The following is a 26,716-nucleotide window of genomic DNA, read 5'->3' as shown; positions in this document are numbered from 1 at the left end:
AGGGGCATTCGTCAGGGGTGTCCGCTGTCGGGCATGCTCTACTCCCTGGCCATCGAGCCGCTGCTGCACACGCTGCGACGCCGCCTGAGTGGTGTGGCCCTGCCAGTGGCCAGCGGCCCGTCCGCTAGGCCTCCTCTCCGGCTGTCGGCATATGCGGATGATGTGACCGTCTTCCTCAACACTCAGGAAGACGTGCGGGCCCTGGCGGATTGCCAGCGTGCCTATGAGCGCGCCTCCTCCGCCCGCATCAACTGGGCCAAGAGCGATACTTTGTTGCTTGGCGCATGGACTGGCACGCTCCCCCCGGACTTGCCGGGGGGGCTCACATGGCGCCGCGAGGGCCTCAAGATCTTGGGCGTGTTCCTGGGGCTACCGGCCTTCATGGCGCGTAACTGGGACGACCTCGAGGAGGGGGTGGAGGCCCGCCTGCAGCGGTGGCGCTGGCGCCTGCCCAGCCTTTCCTACCGGGGGCGCGTCCTTGTCATCAACAACCTGGCGGCAGCGACCTTGTGGCACCGGTGCGCCGTGCTCGACCCCCCACCGGATCTCCTGGAGAGACTCCAGCGCAACCTGGTGGACTTCTTCTGGGATGGGCGCCACTGGCTCCCACGAGCCGTCCTTCACCTGCCTGTTGCCGAGGGGGGCCAGGGTCTGGTTGACCTGGCCAGCAGGGTGGCGGCCTTCCGCCTGCAGGCCCTTCAGCGACTGCTTTACAGCGAGGAGCAGCTGCCATGGCAACAACTGGCGTGCCGGTTCCTACAGAGGGTCGGCGCCCTTGGCTTTGACCGGGAGCTCTTTTTGTTGACACCCACGCTCCTGAACTGGGCGGTGCTTCCGGCCTTTTATCGCAGCGTGGTACGAGCCTCGCAGGTCGCCTTCCGCCTCCAGCCTCGAGCCCGGACACTGTGTTTCCCGCAGCTGCTGAGGGAGCCTCTGGTGCACAACTCAGCCCTGTGGGGCTCCGTGCCGAGCCTGGCCTCTGCCAGCCTCACGGCCACCCTCATCCAGGCGCGTGTCCTCCGCCTGCACCATCTCCTGGACCCCGCTCGGTCAGCCTGGCTCTCGCCCGAGGCGCTGGCCACACGGCTGGGCGTGCGCTCCATCCGCACCATGGGTCATCTCCTGCGTGACATCCGTGCCGCCCTCCCGCCGGTGGCGGCGGCCGCCTTGGACGAACATCTCCGTGCGCGCCAGATCCCGCGGGCCGCGGATGCCGCGAGCGAGGCTTTCCCTTCGCTGCCGGTCACCCCGGCTGTGGCCGCGGAGTTGGCCGGTGGGCCGGGCACTCTGTTGCGGCTCCCCATGCCTCCCGATAGTGACACGGGTTGTCCCTTTGCTTCTCTATCGCGTAGAAGCTTGTATGCCTGGGTGGTCTGTGTCCGCCATGCTCAGGTGCTGGCGGGATGCCCCGATACACCGTGGCGACGGCGCCTGGGGCCACCGGCTTCCCCACCGGCCCACCCGGCGTGGCGCACATTGTATAAGCCGCCGACCGCCAAGAAGACTGGCGACCTGCAGTGGCGGTTGCTGCACGGCATCCTAGCCACTGGCACGTTTGCGTCCCACTTTGACCCAGCCGCTTCGACGGCCTGCCCCTTCTGCCCTGGGGGCGTGGAGGAGGATCTCTTTCACGCCTTCCTGGACTGTCCCCGCCTGCGGCCGCTCTTTGCCACCCTCGAGCTGCCGCTGCGGGCGCTGGGCAGGAGCCTCTCAGAGACCACCTACATATGCTCCTACCCGTACCGGGCGGCCGAGCGGGGCGCCATCTGCCTGGCCAACTTTTTGCTGGGCCAGGCCAAGATGGCCGTCCTCAAGAGCCGCCGTAACCGGCTTGCCGGCACCGGCTTAGACGATGCCCCGCGGCTCTTTGGCCTCCTAGTGCGGGCACGCCTCTCGCTGGAGTTTGAGCACGCTGTGCTCCGGCGGGGGGTGCCCGCCTTCGAGGCACTCTGGGCCCTTGAGGGAGCGCTGTGCCACGTGGAGGACAGCCGTCTCAAATACGCGCTCTGATGTTGTGACCGGTCTGGGCGACCGGGCGGGTGCGGTGGCGGACTGTGGCTTCCGGCTTGTGCTGTGCCCTGGGCCCTCACCAAGCTCCTGTTGTTTATTTTCTCGGGGTGAGAAGAAGAAGGGTTTTGTACGTGTACTATGGGACAGGGAAGGGTGGAATTGTTCGTTTCTCGAGGGCTATATATATAAATAGCATGTTAGACACGATGTGTATTACTGCGAAGGTGTTTGTCACGGTGTGATGTTCTGAATGTCCTGGAATGGTTTCTCTTTGGTGTGGTTTGATGGTTTTTTTGCTTTCTGTACCTGATCTTTTGTGAAATAAAGTTGTTAAAAAGTCAAAGTCCTTCCTTCCTTCCTTCCTTCCGCTTTGGACGCTTCGGACCAGGCTCGCTTGGAGCTGCGTGGGGCGATCCCAAGCGTCAGACTCCCCGGCTTCCTATCTCTTTTCTTGCTTCACTCCCACCTGTCTAAAGGTCTCTAACCTCTGTTTATTTCGCTTTCTGACTCTTTTCTTGCTTTTTTGCAGCTTTTTCCCCCACTTTTCTCTCCTCTCTCTTCCCTCCCCCTCTGCTTCCGGTTTCTTTGTCTGTGAGACGCTTCTCGCAGCCTTCTCTTTTACTGTCTCTTTCCCTCTCTTTCTCTTTTTTCTGTCTGCTTGTTACGGGGAGTTACCTTTTCCATTAGCCTGCCTTCCAGAGGTGCTCTTAATTAACCCTCCATCCCCCCCTCACCCTTTAGTTTTCCTTTTCTTTTTTCTTTTTGCTGTTTTAACCCCCCCCCTCCTTCCCCTGCCGCTTTTTTCCCCCCCCACCCTCCTCCCCCTTTGTGGGGAGCTCTCTATTATCATTTGCCGCTTGAGGGGTGCTTTTTTCTTCTTCCCCCCCTCTTTTTTTGTTCTATCCACGCTTTTTTTTTTTCACCCCCCAAATCCCTCCCTCCCTTTCAGTGGCTTATCTTCACTTTCTGTTTTGGCCGCATTCCCGGGAGCTTGGCCTTGAGCTCCTGTGTTTAAGTTTTCTTTTCATTCCCTTAGTTTTTTTTTGCTTTGCAGTTTAACCCTGTCCTAGTGAGGATGGCTGCTCCTACACCTGGCAGTTGGCATGAGGATGTCTCTCGGGACCTCCCGCTGACGCATGGCCTGAGGGTTCATGCCCCTCTCCATGTGGGGCTTGAGGTTTGCATGGAGGCTCTGGCTGCGCTCCTGGGATGGCGTACGATCCGCTATGCGGGTCGTGTGAACACGGTCCCGATGATTTATTTGAGCACGCCTGCCTTGGTTGACAGGGTGTGTGCTGAGGGCCTAGACATTGCGGGCATCCACTACCCTGTCACGCCCCTAGAGACTCAGGCAGTGAGGGTGGTGATCTCTAACATCCCACCACATGTTTCTGATCGGGAGGTGGCCAGGGGACTCGAGGCCTATGGAGTTCTTACGAGTCCTTTTCGCCGGCTGCCGATGGGAAGCAAGGACCCTCAGCGGAAGCACGTCCTGTCTTTTCGGAGGCAGGTCTTTATGCTCCTCAAGAAGGGCCCCCAGTCTCTACCTCGCTCCCTGAGCTTCACGCTCGAGGGTCGGAGGTATATTATCTATTTGTCTGTGGGAGAGACTACGTGTTTTAAGTGCGGCGGCTCCTCCCACCTGGCTGCTCAGTGCCCTCAGGGCAAGGCGGCCGGACCATCGCCACCTGCGGCAGAGCCGAGAGACGGCGTGTCGACTTCTGGGACACGCGGCAGGCCCAGGGAAGCAGGGAGCTCTTCCTCCCAGCGTCCTTCCACCCCTATTCCATCTCAGGGGACGGGGGGCTCTGGTGTGAAACCATCGTCCAGTGGAGAGGCTGGTGCTACTACCCAGGCCCCGCCGCCGCCTCCCCCGTCTGTGGCGCCCCCTGCCCTCAGTGCGGGGGCCCCGCCGGCTGGGGGGGCAGGGCAGTCTGGCCCGTCCCCAGCACAGGGGCAGCTGCCCACTACCACCAAGAAGAAGAAGAAGGAGGACAAAGAGAGGAAGATGAAGGGGGCCTCTCAGGATGTCCTGCCCTCCTCGGCCAGTGCCGAGGGACCCCCCACTAAAGAGCCTGGCCCCGCTCTGGCTGCCATACCACCCACCCCGTTGGATGTAGCTGTCGGCGGGGCAGACTTAGCGGAGGGGGAGGGGGCTTCAGGGGTCCCTCTCCCCTCGCCTGTCCCCCAGCCTCCGGAGTCGGGCGGCGGTGGGGATGGTGGCGAATGCCTCTCTTCTGGTGGCCTGGCCTCGGGGGTGGCGGGAGAGTCTGCTACCCCCTTGGTCATGCCCCAGCCTGGTGGATTAGATGGAGAAGTTGACGAGATGGAGGTCCAGCTCACTGAGTCTCGCAAGAGGCGTCGTGAGCGGGATGGCCTCTCCCCCCCCAGGAAGACAGGGAATGCCCTCGTGGAGCCGGTCCTTGACTCGGATGATGAGAGGCGGCTGATGTGTCTAGACATCGAGGGTGTCGATGCTGCGGTTGCAGACGAGCTCCCGCCGGGGGTGCGGACTCGACGCTCTTCCTTAGGCAACATCCACCCCAAGCTGGCGGAGCCCCCCTGGGTCCCTCCAGACTATGGGGGACTCCTGTCCTTCTTGAAGTTAACTAAGGGGCAGAGGAACGTAGCAGGACGCATCACTCAGTGGTGCACAGACCCCAAAGTGTTCGTAAAGGGTGCCAGGGCAGCTGCCAAGCTCATGCAGCGGGATCTGGGCACACGCCAGATGGCTTACCGTTTGGAGAAGCTTGCCCAGAGGGTGAGAGTTGAGTGGGACTTGGGCGGGTCCCTCGACTAGAGTAGGGCACAGTAGGCCTTCTGTACTGCCTTGCTCTGCTCTTGGGTGCTCGTTCTTCCACCCGTACCTTGCTTTGCTCTTCCTCTCCCACACCCACATCCATGGCAGACACAATCATTGGCACCTTCAACATCAACGGCTGTCGAGACTCGGTGAAGCGCGAAGCCGTCCTGGAGCTCCTGCGACAGAAGAGGCTGGCCGTCGCCTTCCTTCAAGAGACACACTCTGACAGATTCAACCAGGCGGCCTGGCGGGCTGCCTGGCGAGGACAGGTGTTCCTGAGCCATGGCACCAACCTTAGCGCTGGGGTCGCGACTCTCTTATCAACACAGCTGCAGCTTGACGCGGCGGTGCCGCGGGAGGTCATCCCCGGCCGCCTGCTGACCGTCCGCGTCACCCTCGCACAACACCGCCTGCTGCTCATCAATGTCTATGCGCCTTCCGATGGTCAGGAGAGGGTCGTTTTCTTCGAGACCTTGGCTGCCCTCCTGCGCGACGCTAGCGAGGATGATGACCTGCTCCTCCTCAGTGGGGATTTCAACTGCACCACTGCCCCGCGCCTCGACCGCACAGGGCCTGAACCCCACCTGCCCTCCGCTCGCAAACTGCAATCTGCCTTGGAGGGGGCAGACCTCGTGGACATCTGGCGAGCCCTGCATCCTGATGCGCGCCAGTACACCTGGGCCAGGATGGGTGCCGGTGGTGTCACCATGGCTCGCCTCGACCGCCTTTATGTCACCAGGCACCACCTGCCACTCCTGCGCAGCAGCTGCATCGCTCCCTCGGGTCTGTCAGATCATGACCTAGCCTTCAGTGAACTGAGCCTTCCGGGGAGAGCCTGTGCGCGGGCACCTTATTGGTGTTTCAACGTCAGCCTGCTTCAGGACTCCTATTTCCGGGACTGCTTTGCCCACTTCTGGAGGAGGTGGGAGGCTGCGAGATCGAGCCACTCCTCCTGGAAGCTGTGGTGGGACGTGGGCAAGGTACAGATCCGAGCCTTTTGCCAGCAGTACACCCAGCTGGCCGCGAGCGAGACGCGCCGACGTATCCGGGAGTTGGAGGAGGACGTGGCGGAGCTCGAGGCTGCTCTGCTGGCTGCTGGCAGCGACGCGGCACTGAGCGAGAGCCTCCGGTTCCGCAGGAGATGTCTGCGCGACCTGGCGGAGAGCGCGGCCCGCGGCGCGAGGATCCGCGCCCGTTGCCAGGAACTGGCGGAAACTGACGTCCCGACCCGCTTCTTTTTCAACCTGGAGCGGCGGAGGGCAGCGAGCAAAGTCTTGGACCATCTCAAGACTCCTGAGGGCCGGGTAATTACAGAGCCCGGTGAAATACGCGAACATGCCGTCGCCTTCTATCGTGACCTGTTTGTGGCCGAGCCGTCGTGCCCCGAGGCCACGCGGGAACTCCACGAGGGCCTACCACGTCTCGATGCCCTGGAGGCCGGAGAGCTTGAGCGGGACTTGTCCCTGGAAGAGCTGGCGGCCGCCACGGCCGGCCTCGCCTCCGGCAAAGCCCCGGGCCTCGATGGGTTGCCTGCTGAGTTTTACAAGACCTTCTGGCCTCTCCTCGGCCCCAGCCTCCTGCACGTTTTCCAGGAGAGCCTCGCCGACAAGGTCTTGCCGATCAGCTGCCGCCGAGCGGTGCTGACCCTGCTGCCCAAGAAGGGAGACCTGGGCTACATGAAGAACTGGCGGCCGGTCTCCCTGCTGTGCGCGGACTATAAGATCCTGGCCAAAGCGTTGGCCACCCGCCTCCGCGCGGTCATGGCCTCTCTCACCGGGCCCGAGCAGAGCTACTGCGTGCCGGGCAGGACCATTCAAGACAACCTGTTCCTGCTGCGGGACCTACTCACGGCTAGCGAGCTCTTTGGCCTCGACATCGGCCTCATCTCTCTAGACCAGGAGAAGGCCTTTGACCGGGTGGGCCACGCCTATCTCTTCCAGACTCTGGAGGCCTTTGGTTTTGGGCCCCTCTTCACCGGGGCCCTCCGGGTCTTGTACCGAGACATTTCCAGCCTGCTCAAGGTGAACGGTGTGCTGTGTGCTCCGTTCCCCGCACGCAGGGGCATTCGTCAGGGGTGTCCGCTGTCGGGCATGCTCTACTCCCTGGCTATCGAGCCGCTGCTGCACACGCTGCGACGCCGCCTGAGTGGTGTGGCCCTGCCAGTGGCCACCGGCCCGTCCGCTAGGCCTCCTCTCCGGCTGTCGGCATATGCGGATGATGTGACCGTCTTCCTCAACACTCAGGAAGACGTGCGGGCCCTGGCGGATTGCCAGCGTGCCTATGAGCGCGCCTCCTCCGCCCGCATCAACTGGGCCAAGAGCGATACTTTGTTGCTTGGCGCATGGACTGGCACGCTCCCCCCGGACTTGCCAGGGGGGCTCACATGGCGCCGCGAGGGCCTCAAGATCTTGGGCGTGTTCCTGGGGCCACCGACCTTCATGGCGCGTAACTGGGACGACCTCGAGGAGGGGGTGGAGGCCCGCCTGCAGCGGTGGCGCTGGCGCCTGCCCAGCCTTTCCTGCCGGGGGTGCGTCCTTGTCATCAACAACCTGGCGGCAGCGACCTTGTGGCACCGGTGCGCCGTGCTCGACCCCCCACTGGATCTCCTGGAGAGACTCCAGCGCAACCTGGTGGACTTGTTCTGGGATGGGCGCCACTGGCTCCCACGAGCTGTCCTTCACCTGCCTGTTGCCGAGGGGGGCCAGGGTCTGGTTGACCTGGCCAGCAGGGTGGCGGCCTTCCGCCTGCAGGCCCTTCAGCGACTGCTTTACAGCTCCATCCGCACCATGGGTCATCTCCTGCGTGACATCCGCGCCGCCCTCCCGCCGGTGGCGGCGGCCGCCTTGGACGAACATCTCCGTGCGCGCCAGATCCCGCGGGCCGCGGATGCCGCGAGCGAGGCTTTCCCTTCGCTGCCGGTCACCCCGGTTGTGGCCGCAGAGTTGGCCGGTGGGCCGGGCACTCTGTTGCGGCTCCCCATGCCTCCCGATAGTGACACAGGTTGTCCCTTTGCTTCTCTATTGCGTAGAAGCTTGTATGCCTGGGTGGTCTGTGTCCGCCATGCTCAGGTGCTGGCGGGCCGCCCCGATACACCGTGGCGACGGCGCCTGGGGCCACCGGCTTCTCCACCGGCCCACCCGGCGTGGCGCGCATTGTATAAGCCGCCGACCGCCAAGAAGACTGGCGACCTGCAGTGGTGGTTGCTGCACGGCATCCTAGCCACTGGCACGTTTGCGTCCCACTTTGACCCAGCCGCTTCGACGGCCTGCCCCTTCTGCCCTGGGGGCGTGGAGGAGGATCTCTTTCACGCCTTCCTGGACTGTCCCCGCCTGCGGCCGCTCTTTGCCACCCTCGAGCTGCCGCTGCGGGCGCTGGGCAGGAGCCTCTCAGAGACCACCTACATATGCTCCTACCCGTACCGGGCGGCCGAGCGGGGCGCCATCTGCCTGGCCAACTTTTTGCTGGGCCAGGCCAAGATGGCCGTCCTCAAGAGCTGCCGTAACCGTCTTGCCGGCACCGGCTCAGACGATGCCCCGCGGCTCTTTGGCCTCCTAGTGCGGGCGCGCCTCTCGCTGGAGTTTGAGCACGCTGTGCTCCGGCGGGGGGTGCCCGCCTTCGAGGCACTCTGGGCCCTTGAGGGAGCGCTGTGCCACGTGGAGGACGGCCGTCTCAAATACGCGCTCTGATGTCATGACCGGTCTGGGCGACCGGGCGGGCGCGGTGGCGGACTGTGGCTTCCGGCTTGTGCCGTGCCCTGGGCCCTCACCAGGCTGCTGTTGTTTATTTTCTCGGGGTGAGAAGTTGAAGGTTTTTGTACATGTACTATGGGACAGGGAAGGGTGGAATTGTTCGTTTCTCGAGGGCTATATATATAAATAGCATGTTAGACACGATGTGTATTACTGCGAAGGTGTTTGTCACGGTGTGATGTTCTGAATGTCCTGGAATGGTTTCTCTTTGGTGTGGTTTGATGGTTTTTTTGCTTTCTGTACCTGATCTTTTGTGAAATAAAGTTGTTAGAAGTTAAAAAAAAAAAAAAAGTCCTTCTTTCTTTCTTTCACAGATGAATGTAGTTTGCAGTCCTCCAATAAGTTTTTACTGAATTCCTTTCCTTTCCTGGTACTACTCCAGAAATATAGCAATAGACTTGAGTGGTGTGAACATCGATAATACAGCTTCCAGAAGTAACACAAAGCTAGTGAATACATGCCATGGTGTTCCTCTAAGAGTTTTACTTGTGGTTAGGAGTGAGATCAATAGATCAACAAGGCCATTCCAGTCACAACTTGAAAGCTTTATTAGGGTGCTCAATAGCAATGATTTATTTATACCAATAAAGACAATGCTTACACAGCCTTGGATTTAGGGAGGACAGGTCTGCTGGCCAAGCATCTCTGCTCCCCTGGAGACTTCTGCTGGGTCTATTCCTCAGCTTCAGCTGAGCTGCAGGAAAAGTCCAATTTTTTCTTCAGCCTATATCCAATATTTATAGATGGCTGAATGGCTGCTTTTGATATTCTAATAAATTATTCCTAGTTGGTTTTATTTAAATGTGTTTGGTTTTAGAGAATTTTTTGGAACTGGATAGGAACTATATTTGTTGTGGTCCTAGAAGGGGTTAAGGTATCACTTAGCCAGACCTTTTTATCCCTCAGCCATTTGACCCCAGCCTGTCAATTACTTGTCAGTTTTTACCCCAATTTATGGTCTTGTCAATCAATTGAAAGCTATATTCTTGCAACAGCAGAAGGGAGGATTTCTATAGGATACTGGAACATTATGTTTTAAGCTGTAGGCTCTCAAGGGCAGGGTCTACCCTTCTGTATCTGTGCAGTTTGCAGTATGATCAGATACCAAACCTGACTGGTGAATAATAATAAACTGCACTGAAATTCACAATGACTTCTTTTTGCTTATGCAAAGTGACATTATTTAGATATAGCACAAATTCTCAAATACTCCCCAACTACATACCCTTGCAGCATAACATTAAGAAAAAGGATTGTTAATCGGTGCAAAGCTCTGAAATCAAATTGCATCCCATACTAACTTCAATAATAAATAGGTTTTATTACCATAAATATATATTTACCTGAAAAGTTTGATCTACAAGAAGGAAATCTACAGAATTAAATCTTGTTGTCATTTGAGGGGTTAACATTCTTTAAAGAGAAAGAAAAAACAAACAACATGAAAGAAACATATGTTCCTACATCTACACAATGCAAGCTGGTACTTTTAATTACAGCAAAATACTCTCCAGTCTGCCACTTATATCCGAACACGTAATGCGTCGTTTATGAGAAGTCTATAGGAAAACAGAGTAAAATACATTTACCTCATGCCTTAAGAGGTGCTACATGGATTTAGTGGCCTTCTGATAAATTACAAACATTCTTCTGCACCACTGCAATCATCTAAATATTGAGCTATTAAATCAATGTCTGTCAGTTGCATGTTGTATGCATAAAAAACTGGAAAATCTGTTTTGAGTACTTTATAGAACAAAGGAAAGGTTTTAGAGCTTTACTAGAAAAATATTAGAAAAAAAAGGTATGAGTGAGAAAGTGCATGGCCCCACAAGTTGCTGGGCATGAAAGCATTTGTAACTCAAAGTTACCATTGTAACCAGAGAGTGGAACCCTCTTGCCACATGCCATTCATGCAAGTATCATTTTTAGTACATGCCAACTGTTTTACACTGTATGGAGTATCCCCTCAGTGGCCCAGTGCAATGCAAATTGGTCTATGTTCTGCTGCAGGGTGAAATGCTCAAACTCAAAGGTGATGTGCTCAGATCAAGAACTGAAAGAGGTAGAAAATGTCATCAGAGTTAGGTCCTATGAGCTGGTTCTTGCAGCTCTTCAGGGTTGCCATCTTGGCTTATCCCAGCAGAAAGTTGACCAGGAAGATCATGACCTGCTTGGTCACGTAGTACAGAAAATTCTCTTGGTGAAATCCATGTCCAACATGCTAAACAGGCCACTGACGTTGACTAAGAGCAGTCAAGGATGGACCGAAAGAGTCTCTCTGTCCTTACAGAAGGGGCAAGCTGCCAGCACTGTCTAATCTAAGGGGCTGAATCCAGGAGCTACCACTGGTTGTCACCAGTCCTCTTGGCAATGAGCAGCTTGTACAGGGTACATCAGGCAGGCTGGGCCTAACCTGGAATGCTGCCACTAGGTGTTGCCTTCAGGTCATGTTAGAGCAGCCAAAGAGGAGGACAAACCTCCCAAGTTTGTCCAGGTATAAAGAGCTTTTTGACAGGCTCTCAAACCAGGTGCTGCCACTGTGGATGCTCTCATTCAGCACGTTGAGGGGACACCGAAGTATCAGGCCCACTGCCATTATTTTCATCCACAGCTTGGGCACCAGGCATCAACATGGATGGTGTGCCCAAAGAGCTCTCATTGAGAAAGGTTTCTCACTCATGGAGGTGGTCTTCTTGGGCAGCAACAGTGTCAACTGGGAAGGTGGTCTTCACTTACACCATGAAGCATGGAGCAAAACGCAAAGAGTTCAGGCCTAGCCAGGTGGCCAGGAACTTTGAAGACTGCTACAAGACCAGGCCTTGTTAATTTCATGCAACAGCCTTGGAAATCTCTGGCACCTGGCCTGAGGTCCCAGGCAGAAGGAAGTTTACCATGCCTGGGCCAGGTTCCAGTAGAAAGATGAGATGGCATCCTACTTGAAGTGATCAGGATCCAAGAGAAGATCTCCTGATTGAGTCTGAGGCCAAATCTGAGATTCCTCTCTTGGTGAAGAAATGCAGAGGCCAGTCATCACCATCATGGGTGAGCATCTCTGCCTAAAGGCCATTTAACACCTCTAGGAAGTCTTTCCCAAACTCTGTACATCAGAAGTTGACAAGCTTGCACAGGAGCTATCCTTTCCAGAGCTGACAGTTGCTGTTGAGGGCCTTGCCATGGGAAAAGCCACTGGACTTTGATTACCCATCAAATGCTATCAACATTTTCTGGCCTATCCTCAGCCCAGATCTCTTGAGAAGCTTTTAGGAGAGCTGGAGGATAAGATCTAGCTAGTCACCTGCCAACAAGCAGTCATCACCCTGCTGACCAAGAAGGGATACCTTGGTAACATTAAGAATTGGCAAACAGTGTTGTTCCTATGTAATGATTACAACATCCTTGCCAAAGATCCTAGGTTGTAGGGCACAGGCCATGAGTACAGGTACTATGTGCTCAGCAGAATGATTCACAACAACCTGTTTTCTCTGTGCAACTAGATAGATTAAGAGAAAGCTTTTGACTGAGTCCATCATTTTTTCTTATTTCAGACTTGGGAAGCTTTTGGCTTTGGGTCTCTACACTTTTACCATCTGCCTCCTATTCCAGAACATCTCTAGACTCCTGAAAATGAATGGAATGCTGGAAACCCCATACCCAGAATGCAAGCAGATCCAGCAGGGTGGCCCCCTCTATGGACTCCTCTGTGCTCTGGCCACTGAGCCGCTGCCCCACGTACCAAGGCACTTTCCAATAGAGGTCTGACCATCCCACTGGTCACAGCTGTAGCTTATGGTGATGATGTGATTAATGGTGGGAAGGATACTGAATTAAAAAAAAATCATAGAATCATAGCATCACATGAATACTACAAGGTCTGGATAGGTATAGGAAAACAATGATGGCAACACTTAGGATGGAAGGTGGAAAAGATATATGCATGGTTGTGGGGTGTGTATTATATTAAAGATATAATACATACCAGATTAAGGGATATTTTGCTTAGAGAATATAATAGTTGGCATAAGATACTGTTATTTTATATTTGAGGCATAATTCCATATGGAATTTTATGATGTAAGCATTTTGTGATGATAACAAAAAATAACAGGGTGAGAGGGGCCTAAGGTCCCAGGTCTCCCATTTCCTGAATCAATACTGTAATAAAATTTGACATTGCTGTCTTACATAAGGTAGAGAACTTGTAGGTGGGATAGATGAGTGACAGAGACTCAGTGACTCATCTTCCTATATACATGCTTTAGCCACAAACTACATTGGGGAGTGGATGTATCAAGTCAATTGGAGAAACAGTTGCAAATCAACTTCATAGGTGCATGGGCTCATGAATATTTCATGCTTCTCTCTCTGTTATACCCCTGAGTTGAACTTTTTTATTTAGGCATTCCAGAAAGGACCCATGTTTCCTTTACACCAAGAAATATTTCAGATAATTAGCAGTACCATTTGTTCCTGTGTGATATCAGGGTCTCTTTTAAAGGACTCTCTCTTGGAACACTGATGGGCCTTGGTACATCCAGCAGACATTAAAGGTCTACCTAACATCTTGCACATTTTCTCCTTATAGCACAAAATTACTCTACTTTGCCATTTTGACTATAGTATCTAAAGTTTACTTCCTTAGGTACTACGTTCTACATTTTATTATATACCAACTGGTTGCAAACCACACACCATCCTTATTTGTTTTATTCATAATTCTACATCACATTATTTATTGTCATACTATATTCTTAACCCTTAAAATTATGCATTTTTGGAAAAACAAGCACGCACACATATTTGCGGTAGAGAAACAACATGAACAAGGAAGGACTCTGGGAAAGAAGGGGCAAATGAGTAAATGAAGTTCTCTTATGAATACTCTCAGTCAATTTAAACTATAATCCGCTCTCATCCTTTTTAGCTGACTGAAAATCTCATTAAAGTATGCATCAATGTGTTTTTAATGTTGATATACTATTTAATTTTCTCCTTCCCTCGGTAGAAGTTTATCTAATAAATAACTTATTTTTTATGAAAACAAACAACATATTTTCCCCAAATGAAAGCAACTTTGTAAATTCCTCTATCTATATCATACTTCAAATAACCATAAAAGCCAACAGAGGAGGAACTCTATATATTCGCAATTAATTTTTGAGATTCAGCTGTTTCTGAATCTATCCGAACTGTTAGCTATAAGTTAAAGGCAAACTTGTCAGAACAAAAATTTTACATTCGTTGTTTAGCTTTAAAAAAAAAAAGAACAAAAACACCTCTCCTCTGTTTTATTAAAAAAAAAAATCTATTTCCAGACTTCCCTCAGTTATGAGCGCTTATACAGGTTTCTCCACTTCAGCCAAGGTTCCAAGCACATGTCTACATATAAGCAGACAATAGTTGCACTGCAACTAATAATGAACTTAAGGATAGATGCATGCTCAACTGGGGTCAAGACCCCCCTGTCACAAGGCTGCTCTCTCTTCTCTTGTACAGTTGTAGTCTAAGGAACTACACTTAAGCAAAGAATCAGCAGCCATCAGCAATATAGTTAGCCAAGAAATGTATCTGAACACTCTTGCAGATTCTGAATCACTGTACAATTTAATTAGGTTCATAACCTGTGCTATTTGCTGTGTACTTGTAGGAAACTGTTTTCAGTTTGCACAGTGAGATGAACTGCCCTTTCTTTGGCTAAACCTACAGAAGGGGATAATCTGGAAGGAAATTACTTTAACTTTCTTGTGAAGGAGAGGATAAGGAATGAGTCACAGGGCCCAACATCAAACTAGAAGCAACTGCAGCTTTCAGGGGCTAATTAGGAGAATTATGTGCATCCCCCACAACTACACCTCTACTCCCTAACACAGATCTATCCACTCCTTCAGTCTTGCTCTGCTGTGGATTGCAAACCTTCAACATGGCCTCTTTTGACCCTAGGAAGCAGCAAGGGACAGAGTGGCCAGCAACACCTTCAACATGAAAGATGAGTAATAATTCTGGCAATGAATGTGCAAAGGCTTATCTCATGCCTTAGAAAGAAGTACTTGATGGCTAGAAAATGATATTAAGAAATTTGCTTTTAGGAATTGGCTTGAATGTAAAGTAGACATTGCATTAGAATAATGGTCCAAGGCAAAAGTTAATTGGTTTCAAAAAGCCTGTTTATGACAAAGTTTCCTTCAAGGCTCACTGTGTCTGGAACCAGCAGGGTTAGGGAAATACAGGAATATGCTGACAGAGCAGAACGTGGACAGTATGATGACCACATGGAAACCAATCAACAATGCCTGAGAATGAAGAGTCAGCACAGGAAAAAAAAAAAAGATACAAAAAGAGGAATTCAGAGTAGCAAAGGGTCCTTGAGAGGATCCCGAGGCCACCATGGACAGAAGGGACACCACAAGCCCATCTCACCCACCTCACTGGAGTGCAGGGGGTGGGAGTGGGGGAGGGAAGGGAGGGAGGGAGAAGGGAACAGGGAATGGCTCCACTCTCAACCTCCAGGCTGCTGACATCTGACATTCAAGACAGAACCTCAGGATGAAGCTTGCATTAATAGCAAGATGTACCTTCCCTCTGTGACAGCCCTAGGACTGGTAGATATAGAATCAGGGTGGTTATTTTGTTTGCCTTGCCTCCATTTTTTTTATCTGCTATCCCTGTGTATCAATAAAATTTGCCTATTATTGAATGGTAGAAGTCATGGTCAGTCTGAAGGTTTGGGTCCACCCAGAATAAGATATCTGGGTCATAAATCTAGTGCCAACAGTACTGTTCTCCCCCTGTACAATAAGGTAACTGATGGGTTGCACAAGGTTACTTCAAGCAAGACATTGAATAAAACTCAGTGAAGCAATCAGTATATGGTAGACCCAAATACTACAACACTCAACCATACTGAAAACAAGCCAAATCTACTTGCTTAGCGATCCTCTTATTACTGCTCTAAATTTTTTCTCCTAAATTTAGAATAAAGAATAGACTCCACAGCTCCCAAACCAAGACATTCTGCTCCCATCCAGCAAATAGTTGTGTAACCTACTGGTAAAGTGTACATTATCATGCAATTCAGTTGCTGGTACACAAAGAAGTGTAGTCCTTTAGGGTTCAGGTAATGGAGGTCTCTGCTGAGGATCTTGAAGACTGAGCACTAATGGTGTTTTATCCTTATATTTGTATCAGATTAAATTTGCTTTTCTAGGTCTTTTTAATGGTTTATTTACTCACACAGGTTTAATGGTTCAATATGTGATAGGAATGGATGTTCCATATTTTGATAATTTGTTACACACATTGATTGTTGGTGTCAGACACTGACAGTCATGAAGGTTGAAAACGATTAGGTGACAAGTGTTGGAGATGATCCATCATTGTTTGAATACCAAATTTTCATAATTGGATACTCTCAAGTTTTTCTGAAAAATTACGTCAAATATGTTTGTGAAAACCATTTATCAAAGAGTTAAGACCAATATCTGGGGAATCAACATCTGTTTGTGAACAACTCAGAAAGAGGAAAAGGTCCAAAATGAAGAAACACATAATAACAAATAATCCCTATAGCTTTAGCCACGATTTGCCTCAAAGTTTCTTGAAGATTATTGAAGTGGCTTTTGCAGGAATCATGCTATTGAAGGAATAGTAAAATGTTTTAAAAGTTGTCATTATCTAAAAAGCATATTTTATTCTTAATCCTAGAAAATGGTGGAGAAAAAAAAAAGCTGATGGAGAATAGAAAAGCTTACTATTGTCACATTCTTTGGATCATGAATAATCCCAAAGAAACAATGCTTATACAACTTTCTTCCCAGTCCCAAGTTTTGATTCTTTTTGTTTCTCTTTCTAATAAAGGTAAAAAGGGTTTCACAAATAATTTTGTGCAGTGACAGCCAGATTTGAAAGTTGGCTGAAAAATATACAAGAGAATAGAAAATGCAAGAGATGACAAAATGTGGGTGAATTTCACTTTGAAAATTGAGGGAAGGAAGGTGACATTTGTAAAATAATGTAAGATTTCTTGGTTTGCTTTGTCAGTTATTCTCTACTCATTCTGACAGCATCCTGTTCCCTTTCATTTTTCTTACTTTCCAACTTCTAGCCAAAGGTAGATTCTTGTTGTCAACTTTCTAAACAGGAAAGGTAGTCAGCTGTGTTAGCCAGAAATCAGGCTAATCTATATGCACCTTATAGACTAACTGAATAAGAGAGCATGAACTGCTGTGAACTGGAGTTCTCTTCATCAGTGGTTAATATGTTTATATTTCAGTTAGTAAGAGGGCGTGACGACACATGATACTATGTTGCCATAGGGGCATGCTATGGTGACATAACTCGTCGCTATGGTGACACAGCATCACCGGACACAAACCTTGATGCCAATACTGCATCACTGTAGTGACAAGCTACCTCATTATAGTGTATTGCTATGGTGACACAGCATCTAAAAATAACCGTGCACTGCCAGGACAGAACAGTAAAGGCTATCACTGAGCTGACAGCCCACTGGAAATCACTTATAAGATAGGTACACTATCTTCATGTTTGGCCAAAGACTCTCACCAGCCTAGAATTCAAGTATAACATCATTGTGCATCAACCCAAGTCTTAGGACAACAGTATCTTCCTATGACAGGCTTGGTCCCTATACAGGACAAGGGCTGGCCAGTATGTTGCAGATCCAGTGGCCACCTCCCTCCCTTGCACATCCTCAGGAACACAATACCATTAGTTTGCATGAACATAAGCTCCCAGTATGGAGTCCCTGCATCCAGCTGTCCCCTATTGATTCACGCTCAGAAATGAATCATTACCTCGTTGAAGTTAATAGGAATTCTGTTACTACTTGATGGCAGCTGACATTTCTTCCGATTTTCTGCTCTTTAGGTTTTACATACAACCAATCGGTTTTCAGACTTGGTAGAAACTTTGGAAACCCACCCACAGAATTGTGCAACTAGCACATGGTCATTCAGCAAAAATGAGATTGCCTGATATCATATCTATCAACTAAATGACTCAGTGCTACATCATCATAAAAATTAATTTAAAAGCATTATTTATAAAACTCTTAAAACTTCAAAAGATAAAGACTCTGAGGATTAGGAACCACAAATGGTTATTGCCCACAATCAGAATAATATAACTGCAAAGTCATTTTCAATTAAACAAAAATTAAAGATTTTTAAATGAAATCATTTTTAATATCTAATTAAATGCATATTCTACCATTTCAGGTGGGTATATTCATGGTTACTTATGGCAAAGGATAAAACTGTACAGTACCTTAAAAAATTAAAATACAGTTGTTGATGGTTTGTTTTATGTATTTTGGGGGGTTTTTTGTTTGTTTTTTTCAACTAAACCAAATTAGACATCACTCTTATTACAGTTTGCATTTCTTTATGTTTACAGGTATTAGGTAATACTTTTTATACAAAATCTGACCAGCAGAAAAATAAGAAACTATTAAAGATATATCACTGGTTGCAGCATAAGACAATTACCCATTAAAAAAACAGAAAAACAAAACCTAAAATAAGTTTTAAAGATTTTTTTCCTTGGGAAGTCAAACATTTACTTTCAGAATTATTTTTGTACTTCAGCATTATTATAATTTCTTATACAATACAAAATACAGCTAGATGTAGAAAAGTGAGCCGAAAACACATTCTCACATTACCATGTGATACACTGAAGTTTAATATAGAAGAGCTGATGAAAAGACAAACCTGCTCTTTTAGAGCTGTGATGGCCTTATCAATTTCTGCAACAAAATCACTGAAATCCTGACTAAATCCACCGGATATTGTGTCATCTAGATGTCTTGCACTGGTTGCATTTCTATGCAGTTCCTGGTATCTGAAATATAAGTCAAATTAACACCAAAAATGGAAAATAAATACCCCAAAGAAAAGGCTTAACTTGGGAATTAAAGGATTTATAAAGAAAGTTAAATGAAAATGTGGGAAATGTAAGCTGAAATGACATTCTTCTTTTGAGATTCTTACGCATGAGAGGAAAACTTCTCTTTAGAACATAAGAGGAATGCCATGTTTTATTCCACATATCTTTGCTAGATTATTCAGCTCTCAGAAGTATTTTTCTGGACAGCCTTTTCCCCTACCACACTGACAACTCTTTGACAAATTAAATGTCACACATTATGCAATACATAGGTGGGAAAGTTGCTATTTGCATTAAGCATTTATGACGAGAACCATGTTTAAGAAAATGATAGTATGGCTGTCAAAAAAATAAATAAATCACACCTCTAAAGCAAGGCAAGCATAAAATAAGCCAATCCTACTGAACACAATGGGCGCATCCACACATGCAAGCATGTGCGCTTGCAGCAGCTCAAATGGAAGTGGTGCAAATTTGAGCCAGGGCTTTTTGCCTCAGCTCATGTGCTCGGACATGCACTTCGTTGTGGAGCAAATTGTGCCACTTGGGGCAAAATAACTCTGCCTGGCTCCTCCCGGATCTGCAGCCAAGGGGAGCTAGAGCCTGGGGCCAGCACTCGTGCTAGCCCCAGCAGTATAAAAACCTGCTCTCAGGGCAGCTCAGGGCTACATGCTCTCAAGAGCTTCTGAGGCCTAGCCACTTGGTATCCGGGGATACTACCCCTTGTGTCAGCTACACTGTTGAAGCAGTATACCAAATTCACTTTTTAAAATACCCCAAAATCCACATTCTTCCACAATTGGAACAAAAGAGAGAGAGAAAGTGGGAATTGATCAGATGGGTAATGTCTTATTGCGATATTTACAATGTTAAAGAAATTTGGAAGCCTACCAGTGTGTCTAGCATCATAATAAAATAAATCCTAAATATCTATATGTTTTAATGTTTGCTTTTGGTTTTCTTTTCACATGATAGGTATGTGATAGGGGAATGTGGGGTTTGCAGGAGGGGGTGAGAAGGGGGGTTAGGGTTAGGGGGGATGTGGATAGGTGTGTGGGCAGGTGTGGAAGGATGTGAGTTAGTGTGTGGTTAGGTGTCAAGGGGACTGTGCGTGTGGGGGCTGCTTAGGATGGGTGGGCCCCTGCATGAACACCATGTGCCCCCAGCGGCTGGCAGGGCACGGAGGCAGCGGTAAGCTCCCGCAGACGTTGCTGGCGCTGCCGACAGTGGGGGGTGGGGTGGCAAGTACCAACTAGGGGTTGATGATCACCCGCAGACACTGCCGGGAGCAACAGCAGTGGCCAGCCGTGATTGCTGTCTGCCTGCAGATGTCACTGGTGGCGGGTGGGAGGGGGGGCAAGCGGAGACTGCCCACAGGCACCTTTTCTGAGGGGGTGAACTGCCACGCTCAGGGGGTGCACATGCACCCATGTGCACCCCCTACGCATCGTCAATGGTCCCCTGCCCTCCACAGGGCAGAGCCCCCCCACACAGCACATAGATTACTCTGCCTGCAGGGTGCCAGGTCCCCCAGGGGCTACAGCTCCCCCCCAGCCCCTGCACTGCTCTCCAGCCCCCTGCTCACTCCCCTGCTGTTCTCTAGCCTCTGGAGGCTCATTACCCCCACCCCTGTTTGTTCTCCCAGCTCCCCGTTCGTTCCCCTGCTCCCCATTCATTCCCCCCATCTCCCCTTCATTCCCTCTGCCCCCGTTTGTTCCCTGTCCCCTATTCATTCCCCCATGTCCCGTTCATTCTCTGCTTCCCATTCATTCCCCCCGCCCCCGTTCATTCCCCCATCTCCCCTTCATTCCCCCTGCTCTCTGTTTATTCCCCCAGCTCCCTGCTTGCTCTCCCAGCCCCTCACCCCCCACACTCACCAACAGTAGCAGAGAATGAGCAGGAGGCTTGAGAGAGTAGGGGAAGTCTCCAGCTTACCTCCAGGGGCTTGTCTCCAGCCTCCTGCTCCTTCTCCTGCTTGTCTCCAGCCTCAGGAAGGTCCCCTCCCCACTTCTCCAGCCCTGCCCAATCCCCTACTTACCTGGTAGAAGCCTGGTTTAGATCCCTGCAGCTTGCAGTGCTGCCTGCCCAGCATGGGCAGGCAGCGTGCTTCAGGACTGGGTAAAGGGCCAACTATAGAGATGCTTTGGCAGGCTGCCAGAGAGACTCTGTGGAGGACTGAGCCTCTGGCTGCACAGTTCCAGACTGCGCCCTGACCCATTTTTTTCCCCAGGGGTACTCGTTGACCCCTAGATATTTAGGGGTCTAATTCTGCTCCCCCGCTGCAAATTTACAGTGAGGGAAACATTTTTTTTCCCTCAAAGGGGTTTCCCTCAAACCCCTTTTTTCCCCTCTTTTTGCCTCCTTTTTTCCCTCAAACCCTTTTTTTCCCTCAAAGGGGTTTGAGACGCTGTAAGAAGCATATGCAGGCTCGTCTGGATGTGCCCAGTGAGAGTAAAGAAAGAAAAAGAAGGGTTAGTTGAGTCTGAGATGTATTCAGGAGGCCCTAGGGAATATCTTTAAAGGGTTATTGAAGAGTGGCATACAAGAAACCACTTATGGAACAATGAGGCAAACTTTTAGTAGGGACTCCACTCAGCCTCTAAAATCCAGGATGCATTTTTAATTTCTAATGGCCTATATTCATATTTACATTCTGGTCACTTGACACCACTCAAAGTGCAGAGAGGCTGTGAAGCATACATAAATATAATCTATAGACTCTTTAAGATAACTCTGGAACTCCAGGAAGGTGTAAAATATCTTTAGTACAAATAAGAAGTAGGCCTTAAGTTTCTATGTGCCTTCATCATTCAAATATTCTGCACTAATATAAACATTATTAATAAATATTTAAATACTATAATTGTAGTAATTATGAGAGGCATTTTAGGAGTGCTTTGTACCAAAGATTCTGTATAAAGATTATTATAGAACTTCTGCTGTGTGTGAGATCAGGGAATATATTCTGTCATATTCACAATCGTAAAGCCCATATATAATTGGGTTTTGAAAATTAAATATGCAAGTTGAAAAAGTGAAATTCATTATCAGTCCCCACTTTCCTCTAATCTTCTTATCTCCAGCAATCCTTTCCCATTACTATATGAGAACATGAAAAGGAGGGGTGGAAAATGGTTGCAACCTGGTGAGAAGAGAGTGCTTACAAATCACATTGGGTGTATCTCTATATCTCCAGATGCTCCCTGTTGGGAGCAGCCCAGTACAGAGGTACTCCCATGGATGCCACGTGCCCCCAGAGGCTGGTAGGGGGCACAGCAAGCTCCTGCAGGTGGCGGCGCTGTGAGAGGAAAGCAGGGAGCTCCCGCTGGTGGTTGCGGCACTGTTGGCAGTGGGAGGGAAGGGGGCTGGTGAGTGCTGACCAGCAGTCAACAACCACCTGCAGATGGCAGCAGCATCAGCGGTGGCCAGCAGCGGTTGCGGACTGCCCATGGATGCTGCCAGCAGTGTCAGCGTTGAGGGCGGGGGTGGCATGCGGCGACTGCCTGCACTGCTGGCAGCACCTTTTTGCAGGGGGTGCACTGTCACACTCAGGGGGTGCACATACTCTCATGTGCACCCCCTATGTATCACCAATGGGTGCTCCTACCCTGCTTTGGTCCCCTGAAGCACCCAGGGGAGCTCCAGGCTCCCCTGGGGTGCTAGCCCAGGAGTGGTCAGGGAGCATGAGGCTGGTCCCCATGTGCACAGGGCCAGGACAGCTCTGCCAGTTGCACCATCTTTCCTGATGTGCATGGGGCCAGGAGACAGCTGCCAATGCAGAGCTGTCCCCATGGGGACAAGCTCCGTGCTCAGCAGGGCTTCCCCGTGCATAGCTGGGGCATGGCTGGGGGCTGTCCTGCTTCTGGGGCAGCTCCAGACTGGGCAGGGAATTCTCCAAGCAGCCAGGGGCTGGCTAGAAGCTGTCCCACTTCTAGAGCAGCTCCTAACCAACTCTGGGCTGGGTGAGGAAATCCCCAATATCATTTTCTTATTTCGGTTACTTCAGATGCTAAACTTGACAAATGCTAAATAATGCAAATCTATACATTTCTTCTACCCTCAGTCTTAATCACCATATATTCAATCAGGCATAAACCACTGCACAAATTCGGAAGCTTCTCTGGTGGGAAACAAAAGAATATAATAAATCAGACGAAATAAATATGCCAAGCACTAAAGATAATTTCAGTATAATTAAACATAATTCTCCCTTACTAGTACTGAATTAGCAAACAAAAGATAATGTGTTATACTAACTACATACAAGGAAGACAAAAATAGATCTTTCTTGCCCACAGATTATCATAAAAATCTATGTTAAAAAATCAAGATGTTAACAATCTGAAACAGAGTAATGCTTCATTCTTCATTCCAGACAGATGTGCCATACAAGGGAAAAATATTCTACAAGCTTATCTTTATTTTATAGAAACCTAGAAAAATGATTAAAATCATAAGGCATATAAACCCTAGTTCTTCTTCAGCTCAATTTAGTGCAAATCAAGAGTAATTTAACTTTCCATCATGTAAAAAAGATATAAAAAGTCAGAAGAGAATCAGACCCATATTTGTCAATGTTCCCTTTACCATGGCAAGGTAACATGACTGAAAAAATTCAAATTTGCTTTATTTTCTTTCTTGTCCAAGACTGTGAGATTGTAATTGTGATTATCTAACTTCACAGTGTTACTATGCTCTAAAATCAGAGCCACTTAGATTTATAAACTACAAGTGACACCTGCATTCCAGCTCTCTACAAAACATACCTGAAGAAACATGTACAATACATTTGTACAAATCATATGATACTATCAAAGTTGCTTCTGCACCAAGTGGAGAATTCTGATCTTAACGTTATTTTTATCTACTATGCACTACTTATAGACATAGGTGCTCAAGACGTAGGGCAGTAGATAATCCGGCTTGAAGAATTAACCTTCTATGGGATACACACATACCCTACCTCATACAACAGTACCAAAAATTCATTAGAATAAGGTTCTTTATGTTTGATATATCTATGTTTAGCTGTCTGCCATGAAAGAGTACTGCCAAGTAGCTCATAAAACACCAGTACTAATTACTGAAAACCTACAGAAATCATCAACATTATCTTTTAAACTGGCTACTTCTACTGCCTTTCAAAATAAAATGTTGCTATCACATTTCTCCATCTGGTTCTTATTTCATTTGAGTTTGATGTATCATATTTCTAAATATTTTCTTGTAATCTACAATCTGCATCTTCATCATTAGGAATGATTATATAAACTGCTGACACCAAGAAAAACAAGTATTTTTCTTTTCAGATTTAATCTCTCACTAAAGCTCTCTTAGATGCTTAATAAGAATATAGTACCTCCAAATAGCTATTATAGTGTTTTTCATCATTTTAAAGATGTTGTAATATTACAAGTAATTTATATAACTAGAGCAGGTTTCAGCTGTAAACAGCACGCTGTTTATATTCACCTTACCATGTTCTACTAAGCGAATCAAATGCACTGTAAAGGTTACATGTAAAGCTCAAATTTAGTTAGAAATTAAAATGAGACAAGAATAGTATTATAACAGAGAATCATCATCCCTGTTCTAACAGAATACACCTCAAGTTATAACAGACAGATCATAAATGGTGTTCTTGTATTAAAAAAACAAACATTTGAAATTTCATATTGTGTACATTTTCTGTACATAAAAGTTTAACAAATGTAGAGCTTCTAAAGTCTAAAGTGTACCCAATATCTTTTATGTGCAAACATGTCTTATTCTGTGTCCCTTAATATTGCTGATTCACATTTACATACCTGCTATTAGTATCGCTCAGGGCATCTGCTTTGTTCTTCTGTTTGGAATAAATGTATTTAGCAGATCGTTTGCGCCGAAACTGGTGCGAAAGAGTCCTGAATTGTCCCCGTGTCCTACAGTCTGCGAACACAGTAATTCAGGCTGATATTATTTCTGCAAACACTAATTTTCACAGAGAAAGTGCACAGAAACTCTTTGTCCAGCTGCTTAGATAAGGCTTAAGTAGGCTTGTTCTCAAGCTCCACTGAAGTGAATAGGATTTGTTTCTGTGCCTAAAATTAAACATATATACCTCATTTTTTTTCTCTGAATTAGGACTTTATATCTTTTTGTATTTTACATACTGTTTTCCTTTTTTTAATCAAGCTTGACTGTTTCACTGGAAAAAGAAAGGACAAAACTATTTAAAAAAATCTTTCTTATGGGTAACCCAGTCAGATTTTACTATTTTATGCAACAAACAATATATAGAGTGATTTTCTACTATAATATATGCTGCACCATGTTATAATGATACAAAAATGTATAATCTTAATTTATGTTCAAAATAAAAATTGGCAGCACTCTTTCCCATGCTTGTGGCTGGAATCATTTATTTATGATGGCCCTAAGACCAACATAACAACTGGTAACAACAGTAAGATTCCATGAGTGGGGCATGCATTAAATTAACCTAAAAAAAACACTTTAATTATGAGTACTTGCAATCTGATGGAACCTAAAATGGGTACTAATACTGGAACAACTGGGACTTCTGACAGCACCCTGGAAGACTGGCCTACATATACAGAGCAGCTAGAGCAGCTTTTTTTTAAGTAAATGAGATTCCCCCATGGAAACATGTAGCGGCATTACCTAGGTAAATGGGAAGAAAAACACATGGTTTACTGCACAGCCTGCTCGCCCCAGAAAAGCCAGGAAGCAAAACCTAAGGAATTAGTGAAAACTGTTCAAGAGCATCTGGCACCTAATCCATTTATTACTGCAGAAAGGTTCAGGTTCCATAAAGTTTGAAGGTGAATCTATTTCCTCTTTTGTGACAAGAATTAAGGAAATTGCCAGAACACTGCAATTTTAAGGATGGACTTAATGAGGCCCTAAGAGACAGATTTGTGTATGGGTTACTTAATGAAGCCATACAAAAGAAATGCATTACAGAGGAAAACCTCACCTTCAAATGTACTGCTGAGATCGGAATCCCTACGAAAACTGCAGCAAAGGATGCCATCGAATTGCATGCAGGAAAGCCTATAGAAATAGGAATGAATGAGCATTAAATATGCAATGGAAGAGCCAGGACAGGCAGCAGCCTGATGTGTGCTATTGGTGTGGAGAAGGGTCTCACACTTCAAGTAATTTCTGGTTTACAGAATGCTACTGGCAAAGCTTTAGTGAACAGGGACATATGAAGGCACTGTGCTGTGCTAAGAATAAAGAAGAGAGTGCAGTAAGGTATAGGAAAGGAAATAAAAAGGTAATATGTAACAGATAGGGATAGATAGTGAGAATGGAGTAACTATATCATGTGAATAAAGGTGACTATTGGTCATCTAGCTGAGACTCTGGGTTGCTGGGAAAACCCTTAAAATGTTTAAAAATAAGAAATTGATGGAGGTCCCAGTGTTTTTGTTTAAAAAGACTGTGCTAGAAGGTGTGATGTAAGTGCCCAAAGAATATAAGTAGCACCTCTTAGACATGCATGTCATTGAAAATGGATGACCCACTTGGTGGGGTCAAGAATAGTTAAAAAAAGATTCCCTGGACTGGAAGTGCGTAAAGATGCTTGCAGGCACTTTCAAAGTTCATCACAGAAACAGCTAAACAACAAGCAGAAGGGACACTAAATTAGGCCTCTGAAGTGTTCAAAGTCACAAGAACTTTAAAGCACATTAAAGCTAGGATAATAGTAGATGAAAATGCCCAGGCCAAGTTACACAAAACTCACCTAAGCTCCTTAAGGCCAAGGTAAATGCAGAACTGGACTGCCTAGAAAGAGAAGACATTCTCTCAAAAGTAGCCTGGAGTGAGTGGGGCGTGCCTGCAGTGCCACTTTACTATAGACTCTATATTGAAAGCTGGTAAATATCCCATACCTCAAAATGAAGCTATTTTTGCCATGGTGGCGCGGTTGGTGGGGAGGGGAAGGAGAGGAGAGATTTAGCAAAACTGTATTGGTGGAAGCTTACTTGCCGATTGAAGTTTAAGGAGATTCAAACGGGTTGGAAATACAGAAAAGGGAATAGTGTTAATAGTGTCTGGTGTTGCCTCCCTTCCTGCTCTGTGGCAGAAAACAGTGGATCAGAAGTTACAAGGCATTCCAAGTGTTATTTGGATGACATTATTGCAACTGGGAAAAGGGTAAAGAACATCTGAGAAATCTGAAGAGAGTATTAGAATGTCTTGAAGAGGGTTGTGAGCAAAAATGTACCAAATGCAAATT

At 48.0% G+C, this 26,716-nt stretch overlaps 1 protein-coding gene across 9 annotated transcripts in view; it reads right to left on the bottom strand.

Annotated features, from left to right (window-relative positions):
• The window catches only part of PXDNL (peroxidasin like), a 421,482-nt gene that overhangs the window by 83,787 nt on the left and 310,979 nt on the right, over positions 1 to 26,716 (bottom strand). For 8 of the 9 annotated variants that reach the window (XR_002093899.2, XR_002093901.2, XM_014606787.3 and 5 more), the window contains 2 exons: positions 24,276 to 24,396; positions 18,294 to 18,423 (listed from right to left, as the gene is read on the bottom strand). Coding sequence is in view for 7 of the 9 variants with exons in the window: in XM_014606787.3 (XP_014462273.1) it covers positions 18,294 to 18,423; positions 24,276 to 24,396 (251 nt within the window). In the remaining 2 variants the exon portion in view is untranslated. The remainder of the gene's footprint in view (positions 1 to 18,293; positions 18,424 to 24,275; positions 24,397 to 26,716) is intronic. The other variant, XM_059724104.1, reaches the window with a different exon arrangement.

Source organism: Alligator mississippiensis, chromosome 3 (assembly GCF_030867095.1).
Source record: "Alligator mississippiensis isolate rAllMis1 chromosome 3, rAllMis1, whole genome shotgun sequence".
Classification (NCBI taxonomy): Eukaryota; Metazoa; Chordata; order Crocodylia; family Alligatoridae; genus Alligator; species Alligator mississippiensis.
This window is presented reverse-complemented; position numbering and strand designations above follow the sequence as displayed.